Source organism: Phalacrocorax aristotelis, chromosome 14, assembly GCF_949628215.1.
Source record: "Phalacrocorax aristotelis chromosome 14, bGulAri2.1, whole genome shotgun sequence".
NCBI lineage: Eukaryota > Metazoa > Chordata > Aves > Suliformes > Phalacrocoracidae > Phalacrocorax > Phalacrocorax aristotelis.
This window is the reverse complement of record NC_134289.1, coordinates 17801522-17829287: the sequence shown is the minus strand read 5'-3', so window position 1 is coordinate 17829287 and position 27766 is coordinate 17801522. Positions and strand designations below refer to the sequence as shown.

General features: G+C 45.0%; 1 protein-coding gene across 1 annotated transcript; it reads left to right on the top strand.

Annotated features, from left to right (window-relative positions):
- The first annotated feature begins 1066 nt into the window (after window positions 1–1066).
- Window positions 1067–21846, top strand: LOC142064497 (neurotrypsin-like). Its single transcript, XM_075109555.1, has 16 exons — window positions 1067–1238; window positions 1415–1747; window positions 3830–3875; window positions 5303–5539; window positions 6811–6934; window positions 7656–7831; window positions 8342–8489; window positions 9261–9439; window positions 9856–9997; window positions 11099–11301; window positions 12281–12422; window positions 12700–12905; window positions 13463–13541; window positions 13789–13911; window positions 14431–14711; window positions 16413–21846. The coding sequence occupies exons 2-16, from the start codon at window positions 1676–1678 to the stop codon at window positions 16721–16723; spliced, it is 2469 nt and encodes an 822-aa protein (XP_074965656.1). The 5' UTR covers window positions 1067–1238; window positions 1415–1675; the 3' UTR covers window positions 16724–21846.
- The last annotated feature ends 5920 nt before the right edge of the window (window positions 21847–27766 follow it).

The window sequence follows — 27766 nt, the reverse complement described above, 5'->3', positions numbered from 1 at the left end:
GCCAGTGCTGCCTGAGAGTTTAGAGCGTGCTGTAGCATCTAAGCTATTTCCATCCTCTGTTGCCCTGATCATCTGCCTCCCTCGCTAAGAGGACGTAGAAGATTTGCTCCTAATTAACTAGGTGTAATTCTTGGCCAAATCCACTGTCTCCAGAATGCACTGTGGCATAAATCCACTCCAGAAAGGGCTCCCTTCTGCCACTCAGCGACTCCTGTAAAAGATCCAGCATGTAGCGGAGTTTCCTTGCATTTGGTGAGTGACTGAGGGTGAGGCAACACAAACTGTCATGTGAAGTGAGTAATGGGCAGTAAGTGAGGGAAGAAAAAAAGCTGCTTTTTATTAAGCCAATGGATTTTTATCAGCCTGTTCCATTCTTTTGTGCCAAAGGTGTCTTTGGAAATGCTGCTCAGCAGACTTGGCCAAAAGTGAGCTCATTTCCTAAGGTGACCTTCATGTTTGATGCTGCAGAACACCAGGAGTTAACCCCTCCAAAATCAGAATATAAATATAGGAAATGCCCATTAGATTGAGTTGAGGGGCAGCATAGGCAACACGTAAAAAAAAATTTACAAGACTGAACAGCTTCAAACTGACCAATTCCCTTCTTAGATTTAATAATGGTTAAGACTTTTGTTGTAGCCTCTAACCCTAATAAATATGAAGAGGCAGTAAGCAGAAAACACTGAAAAAAACCCCAAAGGATTGTTAATAGCAATACAATAACGATCAACCCTCTGGAAAGCACCCTAGCCAATCGAGTAAAGTAACTTTACAGTCTGAGGTCAAGGAGACAGTCAATGGAAAAGATCTTTGGAAGCGAGACCAATGGTGGCAAGGTGCAGGGCTGAAAATTGGGAATGCACCCTGGAGAGGGCTGTGCCACCTGTGGGTTTTCCACAGGGAGACCTGGAAGGTGCATAATGTAAAGTTTTCTGGGTCTCATTTACCTGGCTTCAAATCTGAGGAGAGTTTGACCTCAGGAAGCTGCAAGCAGCTAATCGAGGAGGCAGCGGTGGGGGGATAAAGTCCAGATTCCTTCCAACAAGTCTAATCTCTGGCAAGCGCGCGCACGAGCCGTTTCCCGTCCCAGTTCTGCTGCAGTAGGCTACAGCCCCAGCTCCCCGCCGCAGCCGCAGCCTCGGGGAGCGGGGGAAGCGGCAGCCGCGGGAAGGGGGCATTGCCGGAGAGGAGGGAGCGGCTGGGCCAGCCGCTGGGTAGACGGGCGGAGAGGCGGGGAGGTTGGCACCGGGGAGAAGCGCGTACCCGGAGAGGGGCTGGGGGGGCGGGGAGCGGGCTGAGGGCTGCGCCCCACCCGCCGGCGCTTGCCTCCTCCTGTTTTTAAGGGTGCTAGAGAAATTCTGGGGCATGTTCTCCTCCCTTATTTCTCTCCCCTCTTTTTCCCTTTTCCGAAGAGAAAAATCGAGGAGGAGAGATGAGGAAAGGAAGGAGAAAGTGAAATTCTAAGATGCTGCTGGGAACTTTGATCCCTTCCCTTACATCCCCTTCCCTACATAGAAATGGAAAAGGCACCCCGCTCCCTCCGGTGCGGAGCGGCTAGTGCCCTGCTCGCGGGGAAACCCAGCTGCAGAGCCCGGGGAGGAGGCAGCCGCTGAGCCCGGCAGCGAGACGAGAACGTGATGCTTGAAGAAGCTTCTGCCCACTTTGTACAGGAAGGATGGAGATCCTCAAAGTACTCCGGCTCCTGGTACAGCTCTTGAGCCTGTTATCCTGTCTCAGATGTCTTGAGGTAAGAAATGGTTAGTCTTCTGCTTGCAGGAAGTCACATGGCTCTTTTAATATCCTCAAAGTAGATCTTTTTATTACTTGAATATGTTTTCCAAAGCATCTAAGCAGCTGTGGTCTCTGGGAAGGGCTAGGGAAGGTTTTATTCTGTTGTGCCTGTGAAATTCAGAAAAAGCAGGATGCACAAGGGCTTGCAGATGCTTTGGCTCAGGTTTCCTATGTTTCTCAAGCGCTGCAGTGACCCTGGCAGGAGAGATCCTTTGTTTCTGTTTTTTGCTGATTGACTGATTACCCCTATTGCTGTTATGGACAGATGATTTATAGCTACATGGACCTGGGGCAGTGACTGCAGCACAGGCTATTTGTACTAAAATTTGGTGGTGGTGATGGTCAGCATTAGGGGATTTTGGAAGCTGCTATGGGAACTGGCAGCAACTAATCTTTCGGTAGAAGGGAAACATATTAGTTGGACTGCAGTTCTTTCATTTACGGTCTGTCTCAGAGAAGAGCAGGTCCAGACTTTCATATATAGCCTGTTATTTGTCCAATCCATACCTCTATCACCTGCAAGCTTATGTGTGTGCAGGGGCACACCAAAAGCTAGGATTTGGGGGACCAGGATTGTGGCTCAGTCACCTGCTTGGTGCAGTCACAAAGGTGTAGCTTAGCTCACTTTCCTCTCTTTGCAAAGAGCTTTGAGATCCTGATAAGTCCTTCAGCATTGTCGGTTCACAGACCATTATGTGGGCTTGCAACAGCCTGATACAGGCAGGTAAGATGGATTTTTGGCTGAAAAGGGCTTTTCAGTTAAATGCTGTGTTATCTGTGCATCCCCTTGTACATACACACCTGAGATCTGATCTGCTGTTTCTGAACCATGTCAGGAATTCATCTTCAATATGCAGTGCCACATTCTGACTTCTGGAGGGTGGTGCCAGGGCTTGGCCGTGGTTGTCAACACCTGCTGGACCTTATTCATAGGTTTGATTTTAAAATGACATCTGCTACAAGTAGGTGTCATGCTTGTCAGATATCTATGGGAACCATCTCTGCTTATTCCAGAAGTGGATTTGGTTTAATTCCAAATTTTACTCTTCCCTTTTTCCAGGGAGAGGTGAAGATGAGAGAAGTAAAATTATGGCATTTTGAAGAAAACCAGAACCATTTCCAATAGCTAGTAATCTTTACATGCACACCTCTGCTCTGTGAATTACAACTCCTTGTGCATATAAAAGTATTAGAAATGTTCATTTAAAAGTATTTAGAAATCCATGAAACTACAAGGAGCTAGTAGAAGCATGTACAGTTTCTTCTTTTCACTCTGGGTCTGTGAAGGTCTTGCACCTGCCTGCACACCATGTAATGGTGTTGAGTGGAGATCCCTATCTCTCAGCCAGCAGTCAAGTTATAACCACCAAAAACACTACCTACAAGAGGAAATGCAGTTTTGGGGATGGACAGGATGCTGGAACTCTGAAGGCTTTGTTTCCTATTTCTTTGTTCTTAGCTATTTAACCCTGTTTGGATAATAACACCATAGGCCATATCATATTCTCATGTATTAAAACCAAAATCCTCAAAAAGCCTTGCTGTATTTTTCCCTTTAGGTGTTTCCCACTTTGTACATGGATGTTTATTAGTATTTTAACAGGGATCTCTGGGAGCATCTTCCCATCATGTAGGTATATCTCTGCTGCTGTGGCTATAGGTAGTTTGCCTTATAAACAGAGAGAGAATGAGTGGCTATTCGTTATTTTTATTACTGGTAACAATGTTTCTCTTCTAGTTTTTCTTTCTATAGGCATCTCACTCAAGCTTCCAATTCTACTGGAAAAGAACAAGCAGAGCCCTGTAACATAGCGCTTAGATCAAGGGTAAATCTCTGCAAGCCAGTAATTACTCATTTTGCTGTTAGTGGGCAGAGCTGTGATTGGATTTGAAGAGGAGCAATGGGGAGATTGGAGAGAGGCTGGTTACTAGGGTGTGTTTGCCTAAAGCAGCAAAAGTCCGAGCTGCTTTTAGGACATGCCCATGTTTATTTCATCGGATAATCATCTCTCTGCTTTTGCTCTGTTTCTTTTCCCAGGCTTTCCTGGGATCCCAGCCCAGCCAAAACCATTTGCAGAGTGCAGGTAAGAACACGAAGTTATTCATTCAGTCATCAGGCAGATTCTTTCCTACAGTGGTGATCTGAGACCATAGGTACGAAGAACCACTGCTGCCTGGCGTTCCTCCTTTCTGTCCTTCACTTCTTCAGTCTTTTCTCCTTCCTCGGTGTCTGTTTATCTCCTTCTCCGAAATGCTCAGACCACTTTCAAGAGTCTAATACTCTTGCAGTTCCCTACTCCTCCCACACGTTCTTTTCCTTTCATCTCTTTCTCTGCCTTAGACTTTTTTGCACGCTCACCTTTCCTCTGTCCTAATAACTACTGAATTGCCATACAGCCCCTCCCAGGGTCCCAGCTGATGCAAAGTGCATGGTGTGTTTTCCAGACACCTACCTGTAACTGCTTCTCATTTTTGTGCCTTGCAGTTAACCTTCAGCTGCAACTTACTCCCTCTGGGCTCGGCAGCGGCTAGAAGGCAAATGGCATGAGGCAAAGTTCTTTGTAACCTTGCTGTTTGCCCTAGGTGTCTTTATGGCAGAAGGGTTTTCTGGAAGTGTTGGCTTCTTTTTGTTTATTCAGTGAACAGAGCTGTAACTGTTACCCCTTTCTGAGTCTGCTTTTCCCACGTTACGCACTTGAAAAAGCCCTCCCTCCCACAGAATTTGGTTCTGGTTTACCTCTTTCTTATTTCAGGTTCATGAATGGAGAGTGTTCTTCTTTTGTTAAAGACCATATTAAATTCATTGCCGGGGTTTCTTTGCATGAGATATTGCACATGGGCACCAGCCTGGAACATTGGCACCTGCACTCCCCCCACCCCAAAATAGGGTCCCCTTCCCTTCCTGTACATTGGCCAAGTTCACGTAAGCCAGGTGATATGCTAAGGTGTTTAGGGAACACCTATACAATGAAATACAATGTCATTTCCCACCTTCCCACTCTATAGAATGAAATTATAGCTGATTTTAAACTCTTCTCAGTTTCAATCAATTTAGACAGGCAATTAATCTTCTAAAGAGCCTAGGATCAAATTTAAGAGTATCTTGTTCATGTGCCAAAGCAGGTGGGGAAGGAAGTGGAGGAATGTGTGCCAGGCTGAAGTGCTGCTTGAACATCTATTGAAATAAACAGTAATGAGAACTGGTTCAAATTGTCCATGTCCAGTTGTCCCCATGTTTCAACTGGCCCATGTCTGGGCCCAGAGTTACACATTTCAAAAGTCTATCTGGGCAGTTCATGACCTTCAGATCAGTTTGGTTTTTAGATAGTGCATATTATAAACATTCTTTGTGCAGCAGCCTCGGAGAGTGACAAAATTTAAATGAAGCAGGTAGCAATCAAGACCGCAGACAAGGGAGGTGTTTCAGGAGATCAGCTTGTATCTCCTACATTGTCTGAGCCTTGGTGTGTGATGACTTGAGTGATGCTAACAGCTCCCTTCCTGTGCCCAGCGTCCAGTGTGTGTGGTGTTGGACCTCTTGGGTATTACAATGGCTCGCTAGCGGTCACTGAGGCCGGGGCAGAGTGCCTCAACTGGGCAGAGTTCCCCGATTATGTTCAGCAGTACCCAAACCGTGGCTTGGGGGACCACAACCACTGCAGGAACCCGGATGGGGGAACTACACCCTGGTGCTTCTACCGGCTTGCGTCAGGGGCCATCGGATGGGCTAACTGCGACTGTAACCAAGGTAAGGGCTGCTGCCTGTCTCTGCCAGTGCCCAGACTGCACTGTCTTGAGGGGGGTCAGGCCAGAAATGTACACTGCACAGACTTGCAAGCAGCAGGTGGGACACCCTGTGAAAGAAGCACAGTACAATAACTGTCTCAAATTTGTCAAAATAATTAGGACTAGAGACTAGCCTGTGTGGGGAGAAGAATGTCTATATATAGTAGTGGGGTAGATTTAAGCTGATGTAGCCATAATGCCTTGTATAGATGTTTTTATTCTCATACAAGGAGACTTCATTTTTTTTACTGTAAACTTAAGCCACTTTGAAAACTGTTTCAGTTATGTGGAAAATAGCCCACTCCTGCTCCTTAAGCAACCAAATCAGACGTCTCCTCATGTAATTACAGCAGTTCAAATATGAGAAGGAAAAAAATCTTCTGTGGCTCACACAAGGACTGCTGCTTATTTTGAGGCATGCAAGGGAGATGAGCTCTCTCAGTACCCTGACTCCAGTGCAGCACTCTTTGAAACATTCTGTTTGTCCTCCTGTTTTCTGACTTTCCTCCCTTTACCTGCATTTTGAAAAGCAGGTAAGCACTGGTTTAATACATGAAATTACAAAGTCTTTTCCCTTTTCAGTGGAAGTGCTTTCAAAGATGTCTTCATTAAAGGGAATGATAGAACAAGTGTAGTCATGCTGTGTGCCTGCATTGAGGTACTACAGGCAGAGGTGTACCCTTTTCACAGTATATAATTGAGTGAGGAGATGTGCTTTCTAAACAGTGGTAGATATTTGTAGTGCAGTGGGAACTGAAAGGGCATTTACATTGGCACTTCCTTTTCTTAGAGAAATTAAAGAGGATTCACCTGCTGTTATTGAACATCTAGCTGTAGCAACAGCGACTCTCATAGGTGAGGTGATCAATGGAAAATAAATCAGTGGAGTGGCGTAGGAATTAGAGAGCCTGCCATTTCCATACCCCTTTCAAGGTGGCATGTAAAATCACCTCCATTTCACAAAAGGAAAATCCTGGATCTGTGGCAGAACCCAGTTTCCTGCCAGTAGTACCATGGCTTTGAAACGGACATAGTACTAGCCATCCTCCCGAGCTGCAATTGCTGGAACCAGGGAAGTGCCATGTCCTGCACTCCTTCATACAAGTCACTTCAGTGGCAGCACCATCAAAACACGGATGAGAAAAGCCAGGTGCAGTTCAAGTCCGAGACTTGCTGATCTGAAACCTCCATCAGAAGATACCAGCTTCCCCCCCCCCCCTTCTCTTTTGGAAGGTGCTGTGCGGTTGGCTGAGGATAGCAGTGTGGAGCTGTACTTCAGTGGACTCTGGGGCACCATCTGTGCTGACCACTGGACTGACTGGGATGCTAGTGTTGTCTGCAGGCAACTAGGTCTCAGGTGGGAACCTCAGTCTGCTTGTGAGAGTTACGTGCTCATGTGGCCTTGGAAAGAACAGTCTCTCTGGTTACAGACCCTCTGGCATAATGCATTGGCTGGATGACAGGAGTTTGTTTTGTCTGCTCATTTCCCACTTACCAGGGTCCTTTCCTACTGTTTTCTTTCAGTGGTTGTGTCAAACACAAACCTACATTTGTAAGAATTTTTTAAAGCAGTAGTTTCTGCTTGGTGCTCCAGGCTGTGATGAGTGAGCTGTAAGATTGTAACCCCTTTTTAGTATTACCAGCTGGAGTCTGTGATCTATTAGAAATTTTGAAAGTGTGAACCCTCTGGGAATCTGGGTTTTGGACCTTCGAAATTCCAAATAGCAGGGAGATAAGGTCCACAGAGAAGGAAGAAGGTGATGCAGATATTTGCATGTTTGAAACTGTTGATGGGTTCGTTTATCACTCTCAAATGAGGGTGCCATTTCTGACTATACCAACTCTTCTGCAGTAAGTAGGAAGACAAAATAGGTTAGATAGTGGGAAGTGCTTTGTGTTTGCTTGTACTTTCCCATTAGACCGTACATGGCCGCCCCCTTATGTACTCCTAAACAACTAGGCTGACTGGGATGTGAAATGCCACAACTGGGCTGGAGAGTCATGAGAACTGAGGGAAAACAATCGTTAGTCAAGCAGTGCTATGGCGTTTCATTGCTCTGTTGCTTTCTTTGTACCAGTGAGATCGGCACAGCTGGGAAGAAGAGTCATCCCGGACTGTGGCCTGTTCCCCTGCACCTGCAGTCAGCAAACTGCCACGGGGATGAGAAAGCCCTGCTGCAGTGTGGCTATCAGGAAGCTGTGTCAGGAGCTTGTAACCAGGGGAGTGCTGTGGTAACGTGTGTCCCTCCAGAAGGTAAATCTCAAAGGGAGGTTCACACCATTTCTCATATCAGTGGTGCTGATAGGATGTAAAATCTAAGGTTGTAAAGCTGTGGAGAGCAAACCATTGGAGCATGTTCTTCTTTCTCCTGCTATACAGGTGGTTATCTTCCTTCCAGTGGAAAATTATCCATCCTTTCCCAACCCCAAATACTTAGAGTGGGAATACTTCTACAATCACTGAAAGAAGGCTGTTGCTTATGACCACACCCCCTTTTTATCAAACCAGGATTTTGTCTGCAGGCAGCAAAGTCCTAGTCACTGTAGCAACAGTTAAAGAGCCAGCCCTGGACCAGCGGCACCTGTACTATGGGCTGCAATCATGGATGCTTCTGGGAGGGCTTTAGAGGGGAGGATGTGGCAGGGTGGGACAAGAGCATCCCAAGACCTCCTCTGGCTGGTGAATGGTTCTACACCCTGAACTGCTGGATGTGCTTTGTCTCTGTCTTGCTCTGTTGTGCTCTTTCCCTTTCTTGAAGCACAGGTGTAGGTGCCCCACTGCGTTTAGTTGGGGGAAAGGAGAGCTTTGAAGGGCGAGTGGAGGTTTACCATGATGGCAAGTGGGGTACCATCTGTGATGACCAGTGGGACGACCGGGATGCTGAAGTAGTTTGTAGGCAGCTGGGACTCAGGTAATTTCCCTGCTCTACCTAATAGAGTGGTAACAGAGGTAAGCAGAATGAAGAACATGACAGCATGTACTTTCTCTGTAGTACCAGCCCTTTCTATGGGAAGTGTACAGAAACCCCGGGAAAGGTAATTCTGGACTGACCATCCTGTAAAGGGATTTTGTACTTAATTCCTGTCAGTTTTATGGGTTTATGCTGTGGAAAAAAAAAAAACAAAACAAACAACTTGGTGCTTCCCTATCCAAGGCTGGTTTATGTTTATCCCTGTTTGTTATTTTTGCACACATGTCCTAATGCAAATTTTCTTGGCCTCAGTGATAACTTGTCATGGTGATTTCCATATGTGAACTGCAGATGTTTACTTGGTTAAGTTTAAACATGTCCAGTTTCACTGACTGCCCTTATCGTCTTCAGAAAAGAAAGCAAGAGAGAGCACCTTGTTCTCATCTATGCCATTCAGCACTTAACATGGGAGCTGTTGTATACTAAGCATTCTTGAAAATCAAATCAGTACAGAATTGTTTAAAATAGATCATTCCATTTTGAGATCCCTCAAACTTTGGGAGTTTTGCCTGTCACTGAGATTGAAACACCATTGTCCTCTGAACTGTTCACGTTACAGGCATATTTTTGTTATGTGTTGGAAGGTTTTGTTACAAAACTTTCCAATAAGGTATTTTGATTAACAGCTGGCAACACCGCTGTGCCAGAAATACCCATTATCTTTGGAAGGACCTTCCATATTGTGAGCATATGTGTCTGTACCATTTGCAGTGGGAACCCAAAAGCCTTGTCATGGGCTCACTATGGGCAGGGATCTGGCCCAATCCTGCTGGATGAAGTGGAGTGCTCAGGCAATGAACTCTCACTTGACCAGTGCAAGAAGAGTGACTGGGGACAGCAGAACTGTGACCACATTGAAGATGCTGGGGTCTCCTGTGACCCTTTCACAGGTACAGATCTACAGCTCTGTGTCGGTCAGATGTGGTCTGTCTTACTCCCATATTACACAGCTTGCTCAGCAGATAGCTCCCCTGCTTCAGGAACCTGCAGGGCTCCTACATATGGCTCCCACAAGGGCTGCCAGATGTGGAGGCAGAGAGCAAACAGCAGGTGGGAATGGATCAGAGCTAGGCTTGGTGGTGTTCCTATTGCTTTCCACACATGCCATGGAAACGCTGAGGTGAATCATCCCCTGACAGATGGACATGTCTGGGAGCAATGAACATTTGTTTTTTGAGTATCCATGGGTATCTGTGTCTTTGGTTTCTTTCACTCATGGGCTGCACAGAGACTTCAACAGTGCGGCACAGGCTGTTTCTTTTCACCCCCACCGAGTGCTGATCTTTCCTTCTCCCACCACTTGCAGAGGGCACTGTCAGGCTGGCTGGTGGCCACAGCCCCAGCGAAGGCAGGGTAGAAGTTTATTACAATGGAGCCTGGGGCACAGTATGCGATGATGGCTGGACAGACCTCGGTGCCCAGGTGATCTGCAGGCAGCTGGGCTTCAGGTAGGACTGAGAGCATGGGTAGTGTCTGTGCTTCCTAATTTCAGGGATTAGATTCCATTCCCCTTAACTGGGATAGGCTGGGCCTTATTTCCTTCAATGCTGTCTTTTCTAGAAGGATTATTTCCATTGTACAACTTTATTCGGGAAGGATTAGTAGGTATTCACACCCTTTTCCAGGGGAAAAAAAAAATCTTTATTATCTCTTGCCTCAGCTTGTTTTGAAAGCAGATAACAGGCTTGATACTGTCTTTATGAACTCCTCACCAAAGTCACAAAATTGTCTCGCTACACCTTAAATTTCCAGGTGTATCAGCTCAGCACTGCCACTCCCTCTGCTCTGTCAGCTAAATGTTATCACCCATCTGCTCTGTCAGCTAAACGCATCGCCCACTTCAGTAGTTGAACGAAGACCGTCGGGGCAAAAAAAGAGTAGCATTAGGGATTTTTTGGTAATGCTTTTCTTTCAGCCCATTGCTGAACTATCATCCCTCCAGGTGCGAATTTGGGGAATATTTAAAATCAGGAGACTGTAGCCTTGGAGCCAGTAAACTAGTTTTTATGGATTTTTTAAATATGATTAGGGCATCCTTGTAAAATTTATAGACTAAGAAAAGACTAAACTGAATTCTTCCCTTTGAGTTCAGCTGCATACGGTGTTTGTCATCCCTTGTAGCGCCTAAAAGTTTGCAGCTTTCTGCATTTCAACTCCTGGTTTCTACTTCCTATAAAAAGGAAGATAATTACTTAAATGTTGATATTTTTGATACCTCATCTACTAACCCCTCCCGAAATTGATGTACCTGGTGTCACATCTGCAAAGCAGCCTCTGTGGTATAGCTGGCCCTCTGTGCTACTATGACTGTGCCTTTGACCAGACACTAGAAAATGGACTGGTCTGAGTGGGCCTCCCTCGAAACAGAAGCTGGTGAGATGTGCAAGCTCCTTGACTTCCATTCTGTGTGTCACTGAGTGGTTTAGGTCAGGAGGCCACCGATATCACAGTTGAGCTCTGCAGGGAAGTTTCCCTTTGGGTCTGAGCTTGGGTCCCTCTGTGGGATTAATGAGTTTTAATGAATGTTATGTTGTGTTTCCTTCCTCTAGTGGTCCTGCTACCTTGGCCTCTGAAGGGGACTACGCTGCTGGCCAAGGCTTTATCTTACTGGATGATGTGGCTTGTCTGGGGACAGAGCTGTCCCTCCTGGACTGTCCCCACAGCAACTGGGGGCAGCATGACTGCTCACACACTGAGGATGTGGGAGTCCGCTGTTCCCCAGAGAGCAACACAGTCATGGATGGCAGCCTGGGTAACTCACCTTGCCCTAGACAGTGGGGAAGTGTCACCTGATGGTCTGTTCCTTTGGAAGCTCTAGCAGATGTGGGAGTTTTCCCTGTGCTGTCTCAGTGAGGGGGCTGCTTCTTGAGGAAGACTCCTAGGAATGAGCCCTGGCTGTCTTGGGGCACAGCCACAGAGGTGTGGCTCAACCAGACCTGCAGAGAAAGTGAAACTGGAGAGAATTGTTTTGGTAATCTCTAAAACAAACCTGAGGGGCTGAGGAACGGTGGCTTAGTGTGCCATTGCTTGCAAATGAGACACCTCAGCCCCTTGTCTGTGGGAGCATGCGTCCCCTTTAACTAGACCCTTTAGGAAACTGGTGTAGTTACATTAGTGTCACACCTTGCCAAGACAAGAGGACTTCAGATATGAGGGGTTGTTGTGTGGAAACTGGCACTCTCTTGTGTGGGTGACACACTTGTAATTAAAATTGTGAATGTATTTCAAGTTACCAAAATTCCATTATTTATATGTGGTCTGATATTCTGCCCTTTTCCTATGCAGGAGACTTTCCAATTGTCAGACATTTTTTCTAGAAATAGATGGCATCCAACTTTTTTGTTTTTCCTGGATGTAGAACTTGCCCAGAATAACAAAACAGTTTTATAATTTAGTGGATTTATTTCCAAGGCATGTTTAAGCTTGTCCTCTCTTGGCTCAGGAGTTAAAATCTTTCTGTTCTTGTTCTGTTTACTCAGCTTTTAGAATATGATCCACTAATGATTTCCAGTATATATTAAATAAATTAATATGTATGTAGTCTTCTGAGCCACCACAAAGGTGAAATGAGGGACATAATCTTCTAGCCTTCATATAGAAACACTCTTTTTTTTTTTTTTTTAAAGCTTACTGATGTCTGGCATTCATCTTTTCCTATAGAACCCAAGTTCTGTGCACCTCACACTCTCAGGTATTTTTGCTTACAGCAGCCCGTGTGTTTTCTGCTGCAGGACCTCCCGTGCGGCTGGTGGATGGAGAAAGCACCAAGGAGGGACGGGTTGAGGTATTCCTGAATGGGCAGTGGGGCAGTGTCTGTGATGACAGCTGGACAGACAAAGATGCTGCGGTAGTTTGCAGGCAACTTGGATTCAGGTAAGAGCTCTGGTACATGCATCTTATAGATAGACACAGTTCTCAGGGGGATCATTTCTTTCTGGACCTGTTTCTGGGGGCTTCATTTCTTAGTTTTTGCACACCTGCGTATGCTTGTGGGAATAGGGTCCTGTTCTTACAGTGCCTTCAGCAAGTACTGTACTACTGTCTGTGTGCAGAGTGACATGTAAATATCATTTCTCTTAAAGTGTGCTGGTGCATCAGGTTCACCTGGCTCCTGCTTATTGCTGATTAGCCACCCTCTCTCTAATTGCAGTGGTACTGCAAAAGCCAGGGCAATGGCTTATTTTGGTGAAGGCCACGGGCCAATTAATCTGGAATACATAGAATGCAGTGGCACGGAGCACACCCTGGGGCAGTGTGTCAGACCTGACACTGGGATTCACAGCTGCTGGCACAGTGAGGATGCTGGTGTGATCTGTGACTATGTGGAAGAGAAGGTCCAAGACATCAGAAGAACAGGTGATGTGCCCATTTCTTCTATGCAGAAATCTGGGGCTCCAGTTGTAGTATCTCTGCATGCTTTTATGCTTTTCCCCTGTAGTTCTTCTCTTCTTTGGCTGAAACTTCACCTACAAAATAAGCATGTCCTGTCCTGCACCTCCTACTTTTCCCTTGTTTTCATTGTCCTTTCTTAGGAGCACAGGGTGCTCCAGAATGAGGAGGTCCACCACGTCAGGCCTTTGAGCCTGCAGAACTTCCCCACAGCCAAGTCACTGTACCCTTCCTTAGAGCTGTAACCATGAGCAAACTTTGTGGTTTAGTGCACTGAGGAAATAGCTGTAGAATAGGTCCCATTCCTTGCATAAGGCTACAGATACTGGAGGTGAGCACCTCCACCAAAACTGAGGAAACATATGGGACCAAATCTTCTATGAATTCCATATGCATAACACAATGCAGTCAACCACCATGAGGATTAATGCCCTCAGGAAAGGCAAATGGTATTTGGCTCTGTGACAGCAATTCTTGGTACTTAAGCTGAAGGGATCTATCCAACTGCTCTCTTTGCTGCACAGGTCCAGAATCTGGTGTGTGTGGGATGCGCCTGCTTCACCGTCGCAAGAAAAGGATCATAGGTGGAAACAAGTCTCTCAGGTACTATCCTGTAATTGCCAGGAAAGCCAGAACTGGTTCCAGCTTTCCTGCAGGCTCTGGAAATAGACTGGCAAATGCTGAATACATTCACACATTTTCACTGGTGATTTTTGAACTTGATTTGAACCAGTGGGCCCATCTAGGGCAGAATGCATGCCAGCTGAGCCCAGATGGGGCAAAGTGGGTGGGAAAACAGGAAAACAGCTCCTGTGTGTGTGATGCCTATTACTCTCTGTCTCTTCTTCAGAGGTAGTTGGCCATGGCAGGCCTCACTACGGTTGAAGGGTTTTCATCGAGATACTCGTCTGCTGTGCGGAGCAACGCTGATCAGCAGCTGCTGGGTAGTGACTGCAGCCCACTGCTTCAAAAGGTGCGTTTGTGAGTGGGGAGCCCCAAGGGATGAACAAGATAACCTCATGCAAGGCTGTTCTCCCAGCCCAGTGGAGCCACATGAGCAAAGTTTCTAAAACAAGACCTTCAGGTTATGATGTGTGTGATCATGGGGCACTTATGGGGATGACTCAATATAGGCTTGCTTTATCCTTCACTGCTTACATCTGCCCTCTTAACTTTGAGGCTTTACAACTTGAAGGGAATCAGCATTTTGACATTCCTCAGTGCTTTATGGAACTGTGAACACAAGGTCACACACCTTGCAACTGTTGTAGCCCTTTTTATAGGGGACAAAAAAAGTGTCTTGTGCATGGGACACCCATTGACCCCAACAGCTGGCATTATCACATCTGCTAAAGAGGTCCCACAGTCCTGTAGCTGGCACTGTTTTATCAGTTTGTGAGGAGGTGGTTCAGTCTCATAGCAACTGAGACTGGCATGAGTCTGTTTCTCTCTTAGTAGGTGTATCGAGACCCTGAGTTGCCTTTTTCTCCAGGTTTGGTGTCGATGTGCGGCGCTACCTGCTGCGGGTGGGTGATTACCACACAGGTGTGAAGGATGAGTTTGAGAGGGAGCTTCCACTGGAGCGGATTGTCCTCCACAGGAACTACTGGGCTGGCAGCAACGATAATGACATTGCCCTGGTCCGGGTGCGGGGCAGAGAGGGGCACTGTCTCTCCTTCAATCGCCATGTTCTGCCTGTCTGCCTGCCCGACAGGAAAGAGAACTCTGACATCAACAGGCAAGCTTGCATCATCTCCGGCTGGGGAGACACAGGTGAGTGTTGGGACTTTGAGGAGCAAGAAAGGTGGGTGAGTCTGGGTTCAGGAGCCTACACAGGCCATTAATTTATGACTGCACAAGTCAAGGTGTTCTTACTGCTCCTATTGTCTGTGCCAACACATGGTGTCAAGGAGTGGAGAGGTGAGGTGATTTTTGTGCCATTGTGTTTTCTTCTGATTTTGAGGCTTCTTGAGCCTGCCTATGGTGGAAGTTTTGGTTGCCATAGCATCCTTCTGAAGCTGTAGGAGAGCAATGCTGCCATCTGGCCACAGTATTCTCTTTCTTCCCCCTTCTACACACATCTTTGCCCACAGCAGACCCCTTAGGCAGCAGCCTGTGCACAGCTGGTGTATGAACCCTATGGGAGACCCCACGTTTCCATGACTTCCTGCCTTCTTCATGACACTGCAGTAGTGAAGTGGGGCCTTAGAGGTGGAAGGAATCTCTCTCAGACTATCTCGCTCAGTCTCCCTGGATATTGCTGCAGAGACACCTGGGCTCTGAGGCTGGTTTCTGCACTATGTTTGAGACAGCCTGTACGTGTCCGCTTGCAGCACATTGCTATGGAGCTTGCTAGGTAAAAGGGAGCAGGGAGTATTCTAGAAAGTATTAATTACTAAATACTTAACACTCTCAAAGGAATATTTTAAAATGCTGGGCTCGGTGGAGTCCTAACATGTATGCATTAGCAAGGTCTGGAGACAGCTTTGAACTGTAAACAAAGCTTTATAACTGGCTGTCCAGTCCTTCCCCATTTGGGACTCAGAGATGCAACGCAGGGCTTGGGGCAAGGAGGCCCTTCTGGGGCTGCTGTGACTGGAGCAAAGCCCATATGTTCAGAAATTGTTGCTGCCAAAAGGCAAACAGTGCCAGGAGCTTGTCTGTTGATTTTGGACTTACCCATCCTTTGTAGCTGTTACCCCAAGTGTTTAACTGCAAATATACATTTATCTTTGGGGTAAGTTGCACGAGATGCATCTGTCACTTTGGGGTATCTGGGGAGGATCAAGGAGCAACTTGGCCATGCAACGCCCTTAAGCTGTACTGGGACTTAATGGCTAGAATCCCTCCCATGCACCAAAGCCAGCTTTCCCAATGAGAGGTGCAGTTACCTACTACCTTGTGAACTTACTGTAAAACTTGGGCACCGAAAGGTCACGCTCCATTATAGCACAGGAACCTTACATTCTGAGCAAGTCTGGGGTAGTAGAGAGATTTGCACAATTAGAGACAAATCTGGACAAAGACGAAGTGAGCTCCCTTTGAACAGTATTTGGATGCCTCTGAAACATCTTCCAAAACTTCTCTGAGGACTGAGCACTTCACAAATATTACTTTATTTATTCCCTTGAGAAAACACTGTCCTTGTTTCACAGAGGAGGAAATGGAGGCTCAGAGAGGTGAAATAAATTGAACAAGATTCAAGTTACTTGTTGGCAGAACCAGGAGTAAAACTCATCCTTTGATCTAACCTCTTCCCCATCTCTTTGATCTTATGGCTCTTTTTTTGTGGCCTGGCTTGGCAGCACTGTTTTCTGAAGTTCTGTTGGTTCAGAGATGCTGAGCTTGGCCTATTTCTGTGCTACAGTCTTGACATTAAATGTACAAACATCTGTTGTTGTGTGGAGCACCGTTGCTCTAGGTTGCTGCCGTTGTCTGTATGTGAATTGGTCTGGCTGCTCTGTTGTGTTCCAGGGAAGTCCTATTCGAGAACCCTGCTGCAGGGGGTGGTGCCTCTTCTCCCACGGGAAGACTGTGAGGTCCGTTATGGGCAGAAGTTCACTAACCGCATGATTTGTGCTGGGAACCTCTCTGAAGACAAGCGGGTGGACAGCTGTCAAGGTGACAGCGGAGGGCCACTCATGTGTCAGAGGTCAAATGGACGCTGGATCATTTTGGGGATCACTTCCTGGGGTTACGGCTGTGGTCGGAAGGATTCCCCTGGTGTGTACACAAAGGTCAGCAAATACATACCCTGGATCAAGAAAGTGACCAAGCTAAAATGAAAATGTCTGAGCTCTAGAAACTTCAACATACGATCCTTTTGCCCTGCAGCAGCAGAAGGCTGTGGCTTCCGGCCTGTGACTGATGGAGATTTGTTGTCAGACACTGGGAAAAGACTATAATGTAGAAGTGAGAGAAAAACAGTTATGGCTGATTCTTTGAAGTCTTTGGTTTCACTTTAGTCCATAATCTCTGAGCAGAGAAAGCAGGCGCACGCTGGTAAGAATGACAAATCTATGTTGCTCTGACTATATGAGTCCTGTAATGCAATCACACTTGTTCTTTTGCCCTGGCATGCAGAAATGGTAGAAGTGGAGAGAGACCTGCCTCTGTAAATCTATTCCCATTTTTGTATGTTTGCATACTTGAAAAATGTTGCAAGGAGAGGTGAGATGCTTGGAAGATGGTGTCAGGCTCTGGCACAGTGGAAATCTTCAGATATTTTTTCGTAACAGCTCTCTTCAATTCCAGGAACCAGAATATTTGACCTGAGCCGAGGAACAGGCCAACAGTTGGTTTTTTTTTTTCCTTCCCTGTTATGTCTCTAGGGGGAACCTTCTCTCTTCTGAATAGTAGGTCTACTCCCACACGATCCCTTTAAAGTGTCTGCCCTTGCTAAGAGATGCTTGTCCCTCCTCCTGTAATCCTGTAGCACACATTTCCAGCTGCCAGATGCTATGGTTTTATTGCTGCTTTCTCAATATAGTGGTTCTTTTGTGTTTTTTTTTCTTTCTTTCTTCCTTGAAGTAGCATCTCCTACAATCAGTTGTTGGTATGAGAGTGAATCTTCATTTTTAAGAGAGAACACCTTTCTTGCCCTCATAGTTACTATGAAGAACTTTAAAATGTGACCTCAGAAGGCTAAATAGACATGTTATTTTTCTTTAAATCCACATGTAATGTTAATCTCAAACATAAAGATGTTGAGTGACAAATTAAGAGCACTGTGGGGACTTTATCTTGGTACCTTATTCACCATAGTTATTAGCTGCCCTTTATTTGTGATGTTAGTTTTTAATATCTCTGTGTTCAGAGTTCTCCCATGAAACATGGAAATACTCCTGGGGTATAGATACAGAACAAACACAGGGACTGAGTAATTTTCTTGCGGTGTAATGTGCTGCAAAGCAGCTTTCCGCTTTCCTGAAGCGGGTCCTATTGTTGCAACGTCTGGGCTATGCTTCCTCTCTTCTCTTCTTTGCATTATTTCTCTTTTCATTCCTCTCAGTGGGAGTAAACTGGCTTAACTTGAGGGTATGCAAGCAGTGCCGTCAAGCTGTAGTTCTCAGCCTGAACAAAAATAATGCTGAGATAAAGCAGACACGGTTGAATACTTCAACTTCTTCCTTCCCTCTCGTCCAAACAAATGAACAGAGTTTCTTCTTAGGCCTTAATCATTTTTGTAAGTTAATTTATTATTGTCAAGTAGGTGGAAAAATATAAAACCAGACAGAGGGGATAAGTGCGTTAACAGTTGTGCAATGCACAGTGTGTTCTCGCCGTCTGTAGACAAGCCATGGAGTAGGCGGGTCTGGTCAGGAGCAAGGGCAGCAAGCTTTGGTGTATAACCAAGGACCCAAATGTGGAGTAGTCATATGGAATGGGACACATGGAACCTGGGCCAGATGTGCATGTTTTGCGTTCGCTCTGTAGGGTAGGCAATGAATGGGTCAGGCATTGGCCTGCTGTCAGGAATGTCTACGCTCAAGGCACTGAGGTGTTCAGTACCTAGGTATTGCCAAGGCAAGAACAGAAGACAGAGCACAGCCTGTGGATTAGCAATGTCATATTACAGGGCATGTGGTTACAGAGTCCTAGAAATTGCCTTGGATTCAATAGGTAGTGATTGCCTAAAGGTTTAATTTGTCTTCTATAAAACAGCTTAATGTAAACGGGCTGACCTGGCTAGGTGGCCAATTTTTGTGTGTGAATGCTAAACTAAACAGTTCCATTTACCCTCTCCAGGGATTATAGGACAGTTGGGTTACCAACGCTGCAATGGACTGCAATGGAAACTTTATTTTCAAAGAGAATTGTAGGAATCCCAAAAACATGCAATGTCAGAACCCCTGCAATCTGGCCTTTGAGAGAGATCTGATCTGTTTGTGCCTCTTCTCGAGGAGCTGAATGTCTGCAGTGCAGCTTGTGCTGATAACCCGGTTTCAAGTGCCAGGCTTGATCCTTCCATAGCGCTGTGCTTGGCTCCAGGCTGGCTGTGTTGTCCTACAGCTGCTGGCAGAGAGTCCCTAAGACGCAGGCTGTAGACTGCTCCTTATCTCCCAGGAATTAAAATCACAGGAGGACCGAGGGCAATTATATTACAGACCTCTAGTCTTGCAGGGGATTAAATGCCAAGTTCCACACCGGCAGCAACAGTACCTGTCTGGGAAACATAGAGGGATGTGGCTTGTACCTTCAGCCTCCCCCAAGCCAGCCTGCTACAGCAGCTCAAATGGAGTTTCTTTGCCTTAGGTGCTGTCACAACTCTAGTTTAACCTGGTTTGATCTTTCAATTTATACCCATAACCCCAATAGGCATAGAAACACCCAAAGGACTGAAACTATGAGGTTATTCTCCTAAGCCTACTTAACCGGCTGCCATTCAGGAGTTAGAATAAATTACCATGTAACATGAGTGAGAGAGAGACCTGGCAATGTCTTCTGAAATTCACATGTTCTAGGTCAAAATATTTCTTTCTCCTAGATCTTGTCACCATAAAAGCTGTGAGAATCCTTGTAAGCAACATTCTGTAAGTCCTGCACGAGTCAGGAGGAGGGAAGGAAGCATCCAATCTCCTTCGCCTAATTTTACACCTTACTGGTACTGTAGGCAAGCCTGCCAATACCCTCCTCAGTTGTCCTAACCTGTTTCAGAGCACCACTATAGCTCTGTACTGATTACACTGGGACTGTGGCCCAAACCATACTCAGGTGCTTTGCCACTGAGGCTTACTGGAACTGCCCTGGTTGGATAAGCGGCACTCAGCCCCTCTAGGACTGTATTTTGTACCTAATGTTGGCCAGCAGCAGATGTTTCAAAGGACAGTACATGTGAGGTTGTACTGAACAAGTTTTAACAGCCTTTCCTTTTGGGGAGGTTTGTTTTTGGCCCGTTTAAATTAATTACTTGCATTACTACTATTATTATTAAAAATAGAAGTACAAGTACTCGGTCCTCTAGGTGTTGTACAAACACTATGCACTATCCTTTTGTGATTCTTCTTCTTCTAAAGCGTGAGAGTTTATACCCCTAACTTTTAAACAACTATTTAATGTAACCAGCCTTCCTCTTCCATTAAAATGTTTAATCCCTTATTTAATCCAACTAAACTCTCAGACTCAATATTTTCTGGCAATGAGAACCAATATAATTTTATTCTCCATAGCACGTAAATTCTTTTTAGAGTTCCTGAATTAATTGCCTTTTGTTTTCATTTAATCCAATCTGTCCCTGTGTTCTCAGCTGTGAGAGGAAATAAGGGGCCTGGCTTTATTTTCTCTGATGTCTATTACTCTAAGAGATAGTCCATTTTCTAAAACTGTGGCTTCTCTGTCTCTCTTCAACCCAAACTGTCTAGGCGTCTGATAACATGCTGACTGTCTCTGCATGTCTTCTCTTTCTGCAGGATCTTTAAGCTTTGGCAACCAGAACTGAATGCAGTTTGCCAGGGGAGGCTGTGCCATCTGCTGATTATTTTCAGTATTATTTTCTATAGTAGGCAATGCTCTAAGTTATTTCAGCACTGTGTATGTATTATGTATGTATGCTGGTGTTAGCTTTAAACTTGCTAGTGTGGTCTTGGTGGCAGCCTAGCTACATGGGATGAAAACCCACCAAGGTTAATTCCCCCTTTGTCCCAGGCAGGCGCAGCAGCCCCTCTGAGCTCAGATGATTGCTTTAGATATGTCTGGGGAGCATAATGCAGCGAGCACCTGAATAGCTGTGTAGAGCTTTGCCTTGGCTGACATACTTGTAGGGCTGGTAACAGTCCTTTGCAGCATTAGTTCATTGGATAAGGCTAACGCACGTAACACTATTTCCAGGAGCTGAGAGCTCAGTCGCTGCTGCTGTTGGCTGCACGGTGCCACGTGGATGCTGTAAGACAAGTTCCCATAGCAGTGTGGCACATGCTGGTTATGTGAGAAAGGGAATGTCACTATAACTGGGTGGGAGCATTGGCAGGAGTAGACACATGGCTATGGTTAGGGGTCTAAGGAGCAACTATTAGTGCTCCAGGTATCCCTCTTTGAGGGAATACCCCAGTGCTCTGCAAAGGCTGACTCAGTGCTGGTGTCTTCCTGACCTGCAGTGCCTGCACTGGTACCCTTATCAGCCCTATCTTGACACCAGTCCCGGCTTTGGCCAGCTGAAGCTGGATTAAATATTTACCCCTTTCCCACCGCTGAACTCTGTTCTGATGATGTCTATGAATTCTGTTCTACGCTGTAATTAATCAGGCAGCTGCTTATTACCCCGGACAGGATGTCTACTACCCTTGTAATCCTTGTACCCTCGTAGTGGAGAATAACGGATCAGTACCTCAAAGGTATTAGTGGAGGCATTGGTGAGGAACCAGGAACATGGATATTTGCTATCTCAGGGCTAAGAGAGGCAGGCCTGCCTTTTGTCTGTCTTTCTTCCTTTCTGAAGCCAATATCCTGAAGTCTCTTTGTCCAAAAACAACTGTGGTGATCCATCAACTGCTTGAAGCCAGTTTTTTTTATGTGTACATTCAGCAATCACATGAAAGCTTTTGAGAGGTGAACTGCACTGCGGTATTTAACACCATCTTGATAGACTTGCTGGGAGTTGCTTGCAGCGGGAGGGAACAGACTGGACCCTGGTGGTAACCAGCTTGGGACCACTCCCCGCGGAACGAAGCACTGTGACCTGGCCCAATGCACATCTCTTGGACTGTTTTTTTACTTGCTCAGAAAAATATTTAATTTCCCACATCAAGGAAAAACAGTTGCTTGTGTAGTAGCCCACTCAGTCCTATTAAAATCCATTTCTACTAACCAGGGTCTGAGTACCTCTGAAATGAGTCAAGTGCCAAAATTATCTTGTTCCCTGGATCAACACCAATGGCTCACAAGGTATGCTAATAAATGGATTGTACTGTGACTGTGTGCGGCTCTGTCTTATTTTTAGTAAAGGAACCTGTTCCAAGAGCAGGTTTTAGGATTATTTTTTTTTTATCACTGAATTAAGCTAATTAATTTTTTGCAGTAATGTTATTTTTAGAGCAGATTTAACATGCTAAGGCATGTTACAAAGTCAGCATCATGTTTGCTATCATTACAATGAAATGCAACAGTTCTTCAAATGCCACATTTTGTGGCCATTTGGAACAGGTGAGGGTTATCTGCAGATCAACTCATTGCACTTAAAAACTTAACAGGATTTGATATAGAAGCTTCATAATTTGTTGTTAGAGTTGATCTTTCTACACTACCTTTGAACAAACTTGTTCAGCATGATTTAGTCTCCTTTCAGCCTAGGATTCAGGTGTCACCACTCTAAGAATCAAAGCCAAAGTCTGGAAAAGTGGAAGCGGTAGGAGGGAAATGCAGCTTGAATGAGCCACCAATGCAAGAACACTGTTCTCCTCCCCTCCTCTGCTGAAGTCTGCATTGCTGTATAGAAATACATTTTGGAAAATAGTTCAGCTCCTTGCCAGGTCACTGCTACTTCACTGACTTTCCCAAGTCATTAGGGTTAGATTGGGGTTTGGTGTAGCTGATGTCTGCAGACTCCAAGTATTGTAGTGTATAAGTTTTTGTGCATACTGATTCCAGCCTGCTCTTGGCAACTGACATGCACTTACTGAAGAAAAAGCTGCTCGTGGTTAACAAGTTCTCTCGCTTCACGTCTGCCTTTGGGGTTTTCTACACCCACCTACATTTCGTCTCTTGCTTGTGCAGAACAGAGCTCACGGCTGAGGTTTTTGTGAGAATGGATGGCATGTGTATCAATGGGGGGGAAAGCAGAATGTAGGCATTTTAGACAGCCTTCCGTATGTCAGTGGGCAGTGTTTCTCCAAGTTGGTTCTACAACGCTCTTCTGTAGTTACTGCCTGGGAAAGAAACAAAGTTGAAACTGTGGTTAAGGTTGCAAGTCTGACAAGTCTCATGTTTTGTATTAAAGCACTTGACTGCTGCCTTCATGTGGTAAAAAGGCTTGGGAGGAGTTTATGGCACGAGTTCGCTTATTTTAGATTGTCAGCTGTAGGATAGCTGGCTTTGGATTTTGAAATCAGGAGGAAACTGGGCTTTACTTCATGCATTTTTCTAACTAGGATAGCTACCTTATTCATTAGGAGAGAGGAAGGTGGGCATTAAGGTATCACCACTGACATTAAAAAAATTCTTACTTGGGCACAATTTCCTCTTTCTAATGAAGGAAGACAGTATACTGCTCACACAACCTTGGGTTGCTGGGCTGGATGCTGTGCCACTCTTCAACTGGCATGTCTGGAGTGGGTGCCTAGCATTGGTAGGAGGTTTCTGGGGAATTGTGTTTATGTGCAGAAGTAAAAGAGGAAGTAGAGCCAGCAAAGTGTATGTTTAGGTATGTGGATAATCCAGCTAGAGTCATTTATGTTTTGAAATACCTTGGATTTAAGAGGTCCTGATGGAGGACCAGAATAAGACAAATTCAAACAAACTGGTGAAATCGCGGCGCACCACTTGATCTTCCCTTCCCTGCATTTCTAATTCCACACATTCTGCCAGAAATTAAAGGCATCTTTCTCTTCACAGATTTTCAAAACTAGCCTTGAAAGGGAGAAACAACTGCTTTGGAACAGCTTTACCAAAAAGAGGCTGTGAAGCCATGACACTCAGATGCCAGCCAAGCAAAACGCCATGTTTCTCCCATCTGTTTATATCTGCTCTGGCCTCTGTACAGACATTAGGGAAGCTGTGGCTCAAAGGGCTGAGCTGGACACAGGTGTAACTCATTGCTGGGCTCACCTTCAGTTGCTGCCCAACAGAAGAAACACATGGGCAGGAATCAAAATTACAGCAAATTAATCTTGCTGGGAAGTATTTGCTGAGACTTCCACGAGAAGGGGTCACGCACCGGCTTGCTGCCATGTTTGCCTGACATGCTAGCCTGGACAGTGGGCCTTCCTCACTGTGAAGATAGGGAGTGTGGGAGAGATTTACTGTGGCAATTTAGCTGGACAACTCAGCGGAAACCATTTTAAAAGTTTATACTTCTCGGTTACTTTCTTCTCAAAAGCAGAACAACCCCCCCTCAGACAACAACAATAACAAAACCCTCTTTGTGGTTTAACTAATCTGCTCTGCTTAAACCTGAGCTGTATGCAAAGAAGTGAATGTGCTTCTAAAGTTTAGTTCCTTCCTTGCTATTTTCCCTTGCCCCCCTTGCATGTACAGGCTTGCTGGAGATAAAGTAGGATTAAAACCTTCAATTGTAGGATGGGGACCTGTTTAAGAGGGGACAAATGTACTATTCAGACTATTGAACACTGTGGTTTTTTAGAACCAGTAACCAAACACACCAGAGGAAAGCTCCTTTGCTTCAAGTTTCCCATTTTGTTATCTCTACCAACACTAAGAAGGAGATTCTGCGATTCAGCACTATACTGAGGGCTCAACAGAAACCCCTTTTAACTCTCCGAATATTTAAACCACAGCTGAACAGGGAACTTTTACTTGGACTCAGGAAAAAAAAGAGAGTTTACCACTTTTGGAAGAAGGGGCGGGCAACTCAAGAAGAGTACAGGGATCTCGTTAGGTCATACAGAGAGAAAATTAGAAAGGCAAAAGCCCAGCTAGAACTCAGTCTGGCTGCTGCTGTACGAGATAACAAAAATGTTTTTACAAATGCATTAACAACAAAAAGATAGCCAAGGAGAATCTCTACCTTTATTGGATGCAGGGTGGAATGTTGCCACCAAGGATGAGGAAAAGGTGGAGGTGCTTGATGCCTTCTTTGCATCAGTCTTTAATAGTCAGACCAGTTATCCCCAGGGTATTCAGCCCCTCTGGAGCTGGAAGGCAGGGAAGGAGAGGAGAATAAGCCACCCATAATCCAGGAGGAAGTGGTTTACCACCTGCCGCACCATCTGGATGCTCACAAGTCTATGGGGCCAGATGGGATCCACCTGGGAGTGCTGAGGGAGCTGCCGGAGGAGGTTGCCAAGCCACTCTCCATCATTTATCAGCAGTCCTGGTTAACAGGGGAGGTCCCAGACAACTGGAGGCTTGCTGATGCAACGCCTGTCTACATGAAAGGCCGGAAGGAGGATCTGGGGAACTACAGGCCTGTCACCCTGACATAGGTACCGGGAAGATTATGGAGCAGTTCCTCTTGAGTGTACTCACCTGGCATGTGCAGGGCAACCAGGGGGTCAGGCCCAGCCAGCACAGGTTCATGAAAGGCAGGTCCCACCTAGTGGATGAGGGAAAGGCTGTGGATTTTATCTACCTTGACTTTAGTAAAACTCCATCCCTGGAGGCATTCAAAAAACGTGTAGATGTGACACTTCAGGACAGGGTTTAGGAGGCATGGTGGTGTTGGGTTGATGGTTGGACTTGATGATCTTAGAGGTCTTTTCCAACCTTTATGATTCTATGCTTAAGACTTGAGGAATCTTTATTGTCCTACAAGGCTTGTCTTTGCAGTTACATGCATTTAACAATTTGCTTAAACTGATGTAATTCTGTTGTTGACACTTGGGGTGAAAAACTGTTTGCGTCAGATGCCTCTCTTCAGCTGAGGCAGAAGTGTTCACACACGAGATGCCTGAAGAAAAAAGCAAAGTACTTGTCACTACTCACTAAATTCCTACTACTATTATATTTAACCATCCTGAATAAATATGGGTTGCTAGATTCAGCATGGAATGTGATGATAGAATTACACAAATCTACTTTTCTTCCTTCAAGAAGATGTGAGAAATTACCTTGGGAAATGCTTTAAAGTTTCGGATGGTAAGTTTTACAGGAATTTGTTACAGCGTTCTGCAGGCACATGGCTGAAAATGAAGATCTGCCTAAAAGAGGTAGTAGCCTCTGAGTCAGCTCACAAAACAAACAGCTGTCAGTACCTGCTAAGGGCTGGTCACCTACCTAGAGAAGCGAGCTGAAAATAGAAGCAGCTGATTTAATCTGGGATCCCTAAGTCTTCTAGAGGAGGAGGATCCTGTTCAAAGAGCTTGCTTCCTGAATGTATCAGGGTGATGAGATCTGCAGGTAAAATAGAATGAGATGAACACTCTTTACCTATAAGCATCCAGATAATTTTAAGGATCCAGCTGGCTTGTTTTACAGAGCACTCTGCCATAGGTCCTACTTGCTCAAATAAGTAGGTCTAGAAAAAAAAAAGTAAGTCTTTTCTCTCTCCCTTCTTACAGAAACAGAAAAGTGGCTGAGAGGTATTATCTCTGTATCTAGCAGCTTAGGTAATTTTCAGTCATTGTGACTTGCATAATATTCTTGTTGTCTCCTATTTTCTTACACGAAAGAGGCCAGTTAAACATCATAGAACTGGGAAAGTGCTGACCCTGCGTTAAGCACAAAACTTGTCAAGGTACATTTTTCTTAAATGGAGCGCTGGTGTGTGGTTGTAGGGACAATGCTTTTTGTAAGAGAGAATCTTATGTTGAACTGACAATTGAACCTCTCATTGAATTCTGATGGGAGATAGCATTAACCAAATTTTAAAAATAAAAACCCCTCACATACCTAACTCTGAGGTTAGATTATTTTTCTGAGGAAAGGATGTGCAGAAGACATAGACTATTTTACTGTCCCTATAACATTGTACAATGTTGTTCTTGCACTTCAGAATCATCTTTTTCTTAGTAATCTGTTATTCCTATATTTGAGTGCTAAGGTGCCTGATCTTCATATTTTGCAACACTAAAGAGCTGAGAGGCATTATAGTGCAAATTTTACTATGGCCAGTTTCATCTGAAGGAGCAGGTTTCATAGGATGTAGAAAGCTTCCTCTCCTGATGATGTGAGAAGCTTATAAATACAGCAGAGCAAGGTACCTCTGAGTTTGCTGGAATATTTCGGTTATCCAAGATCTGCTTACATGTATTGCAGAATAGTGTATGTTGGTCTTGACGTGAATGAATGGATTTCCTGTCTCCCTAACAGTGATCCTTTAGTTATCCATTGACTGTAACCTCAACAGCAAATACAGAAACCTGACTGCTACAGCAAAGGCGTGCTGAGGGCCAGCTACTGCAGCACTTGCATCTTTTTTTCTTTGATTACCATTTTTGATTTGTAAAACTGTAGATTGATAGTCACATTTAGAGACTCTGCTTGAATATTTCTTGGCAGACTGAAAGCAATATAAGCCAGGAAACCTATGTTTTGCTTAATGTCTGCATCAAAAGAGGCATTTCAGAGTATTTAGGAAGCTTCCAAGTATACAACATTGCTAGTTAGCTTAATATGCTCTCTAGACAAACTGAGTTATCAATTGCTGAGTTTCTGTGTATGTGGTCTCAAAAGAATTACCCACCTGCTCTCTACACAAAGGAGAGATTAGTGCTTTCACAATCTTTTTGTCTTAGCTGAGGAAATGTCCAAATGTGACATCAACTGAAAAAAAGAGTACTTGCAGTGTAACAGTTGATGTCTTTCTTCTCTGAGAAATGGAGAACATCTCTTTTCAGTTCTTTTTAGCTTGATGCTACTCCTTTAATTTATCTCTGAACTTTATAGTGCATATTAGAGCCTGTCAGATTGTCAGCTTTGGTAATGGCAGAAGAAAGAACAAAGTGTTTAAAAGAAAACAAATGCTCCTGCAGGCTAATGTGAAAGGAAGAGGAAAATATACTTGTAACCTGTGAAATACAAGAGGCCAGACAAAATACACTCAGTAATCCTTGCAGGCATTATAATGGATAAATGGCATCTTATGCTTTCTGAAGAGCAGTAGTTATGTTCATACATAAGGTCTTAGCCATAATTGTTGTCTCCTGCTTTAGAACAATAATTTTAACAGCTGTTGCAAAGTGTTCCCCTACTGACTCCATTTTCCATGGATGCATGTT

Bases quoted from the DNA above. Each gene is read 5' to 3' on its own strand.
- LOC142064497 (XM_075109555.1), top strand. From the start codon at position 1,676: ATGGAGATCCTCAAAGTACTCCGGCTCCTGGTACAGCTCTTGAGCCTG. The intron at 3,876-5,302 runs GTAAGAACACGA...TCCTGTGCCCAG, and splicing joins AAACCATTTGCAGAGTGCAG to CGTCCAGTGTGTGTGGTGTT. The intron at 7,832-8,341 runs GTAAATCTCAAA...CTTGAAGCACAG, and splicing joins AACGTGTGTCCCTCCAGAAG to GTGTAGGTGCCCCACTGCGT.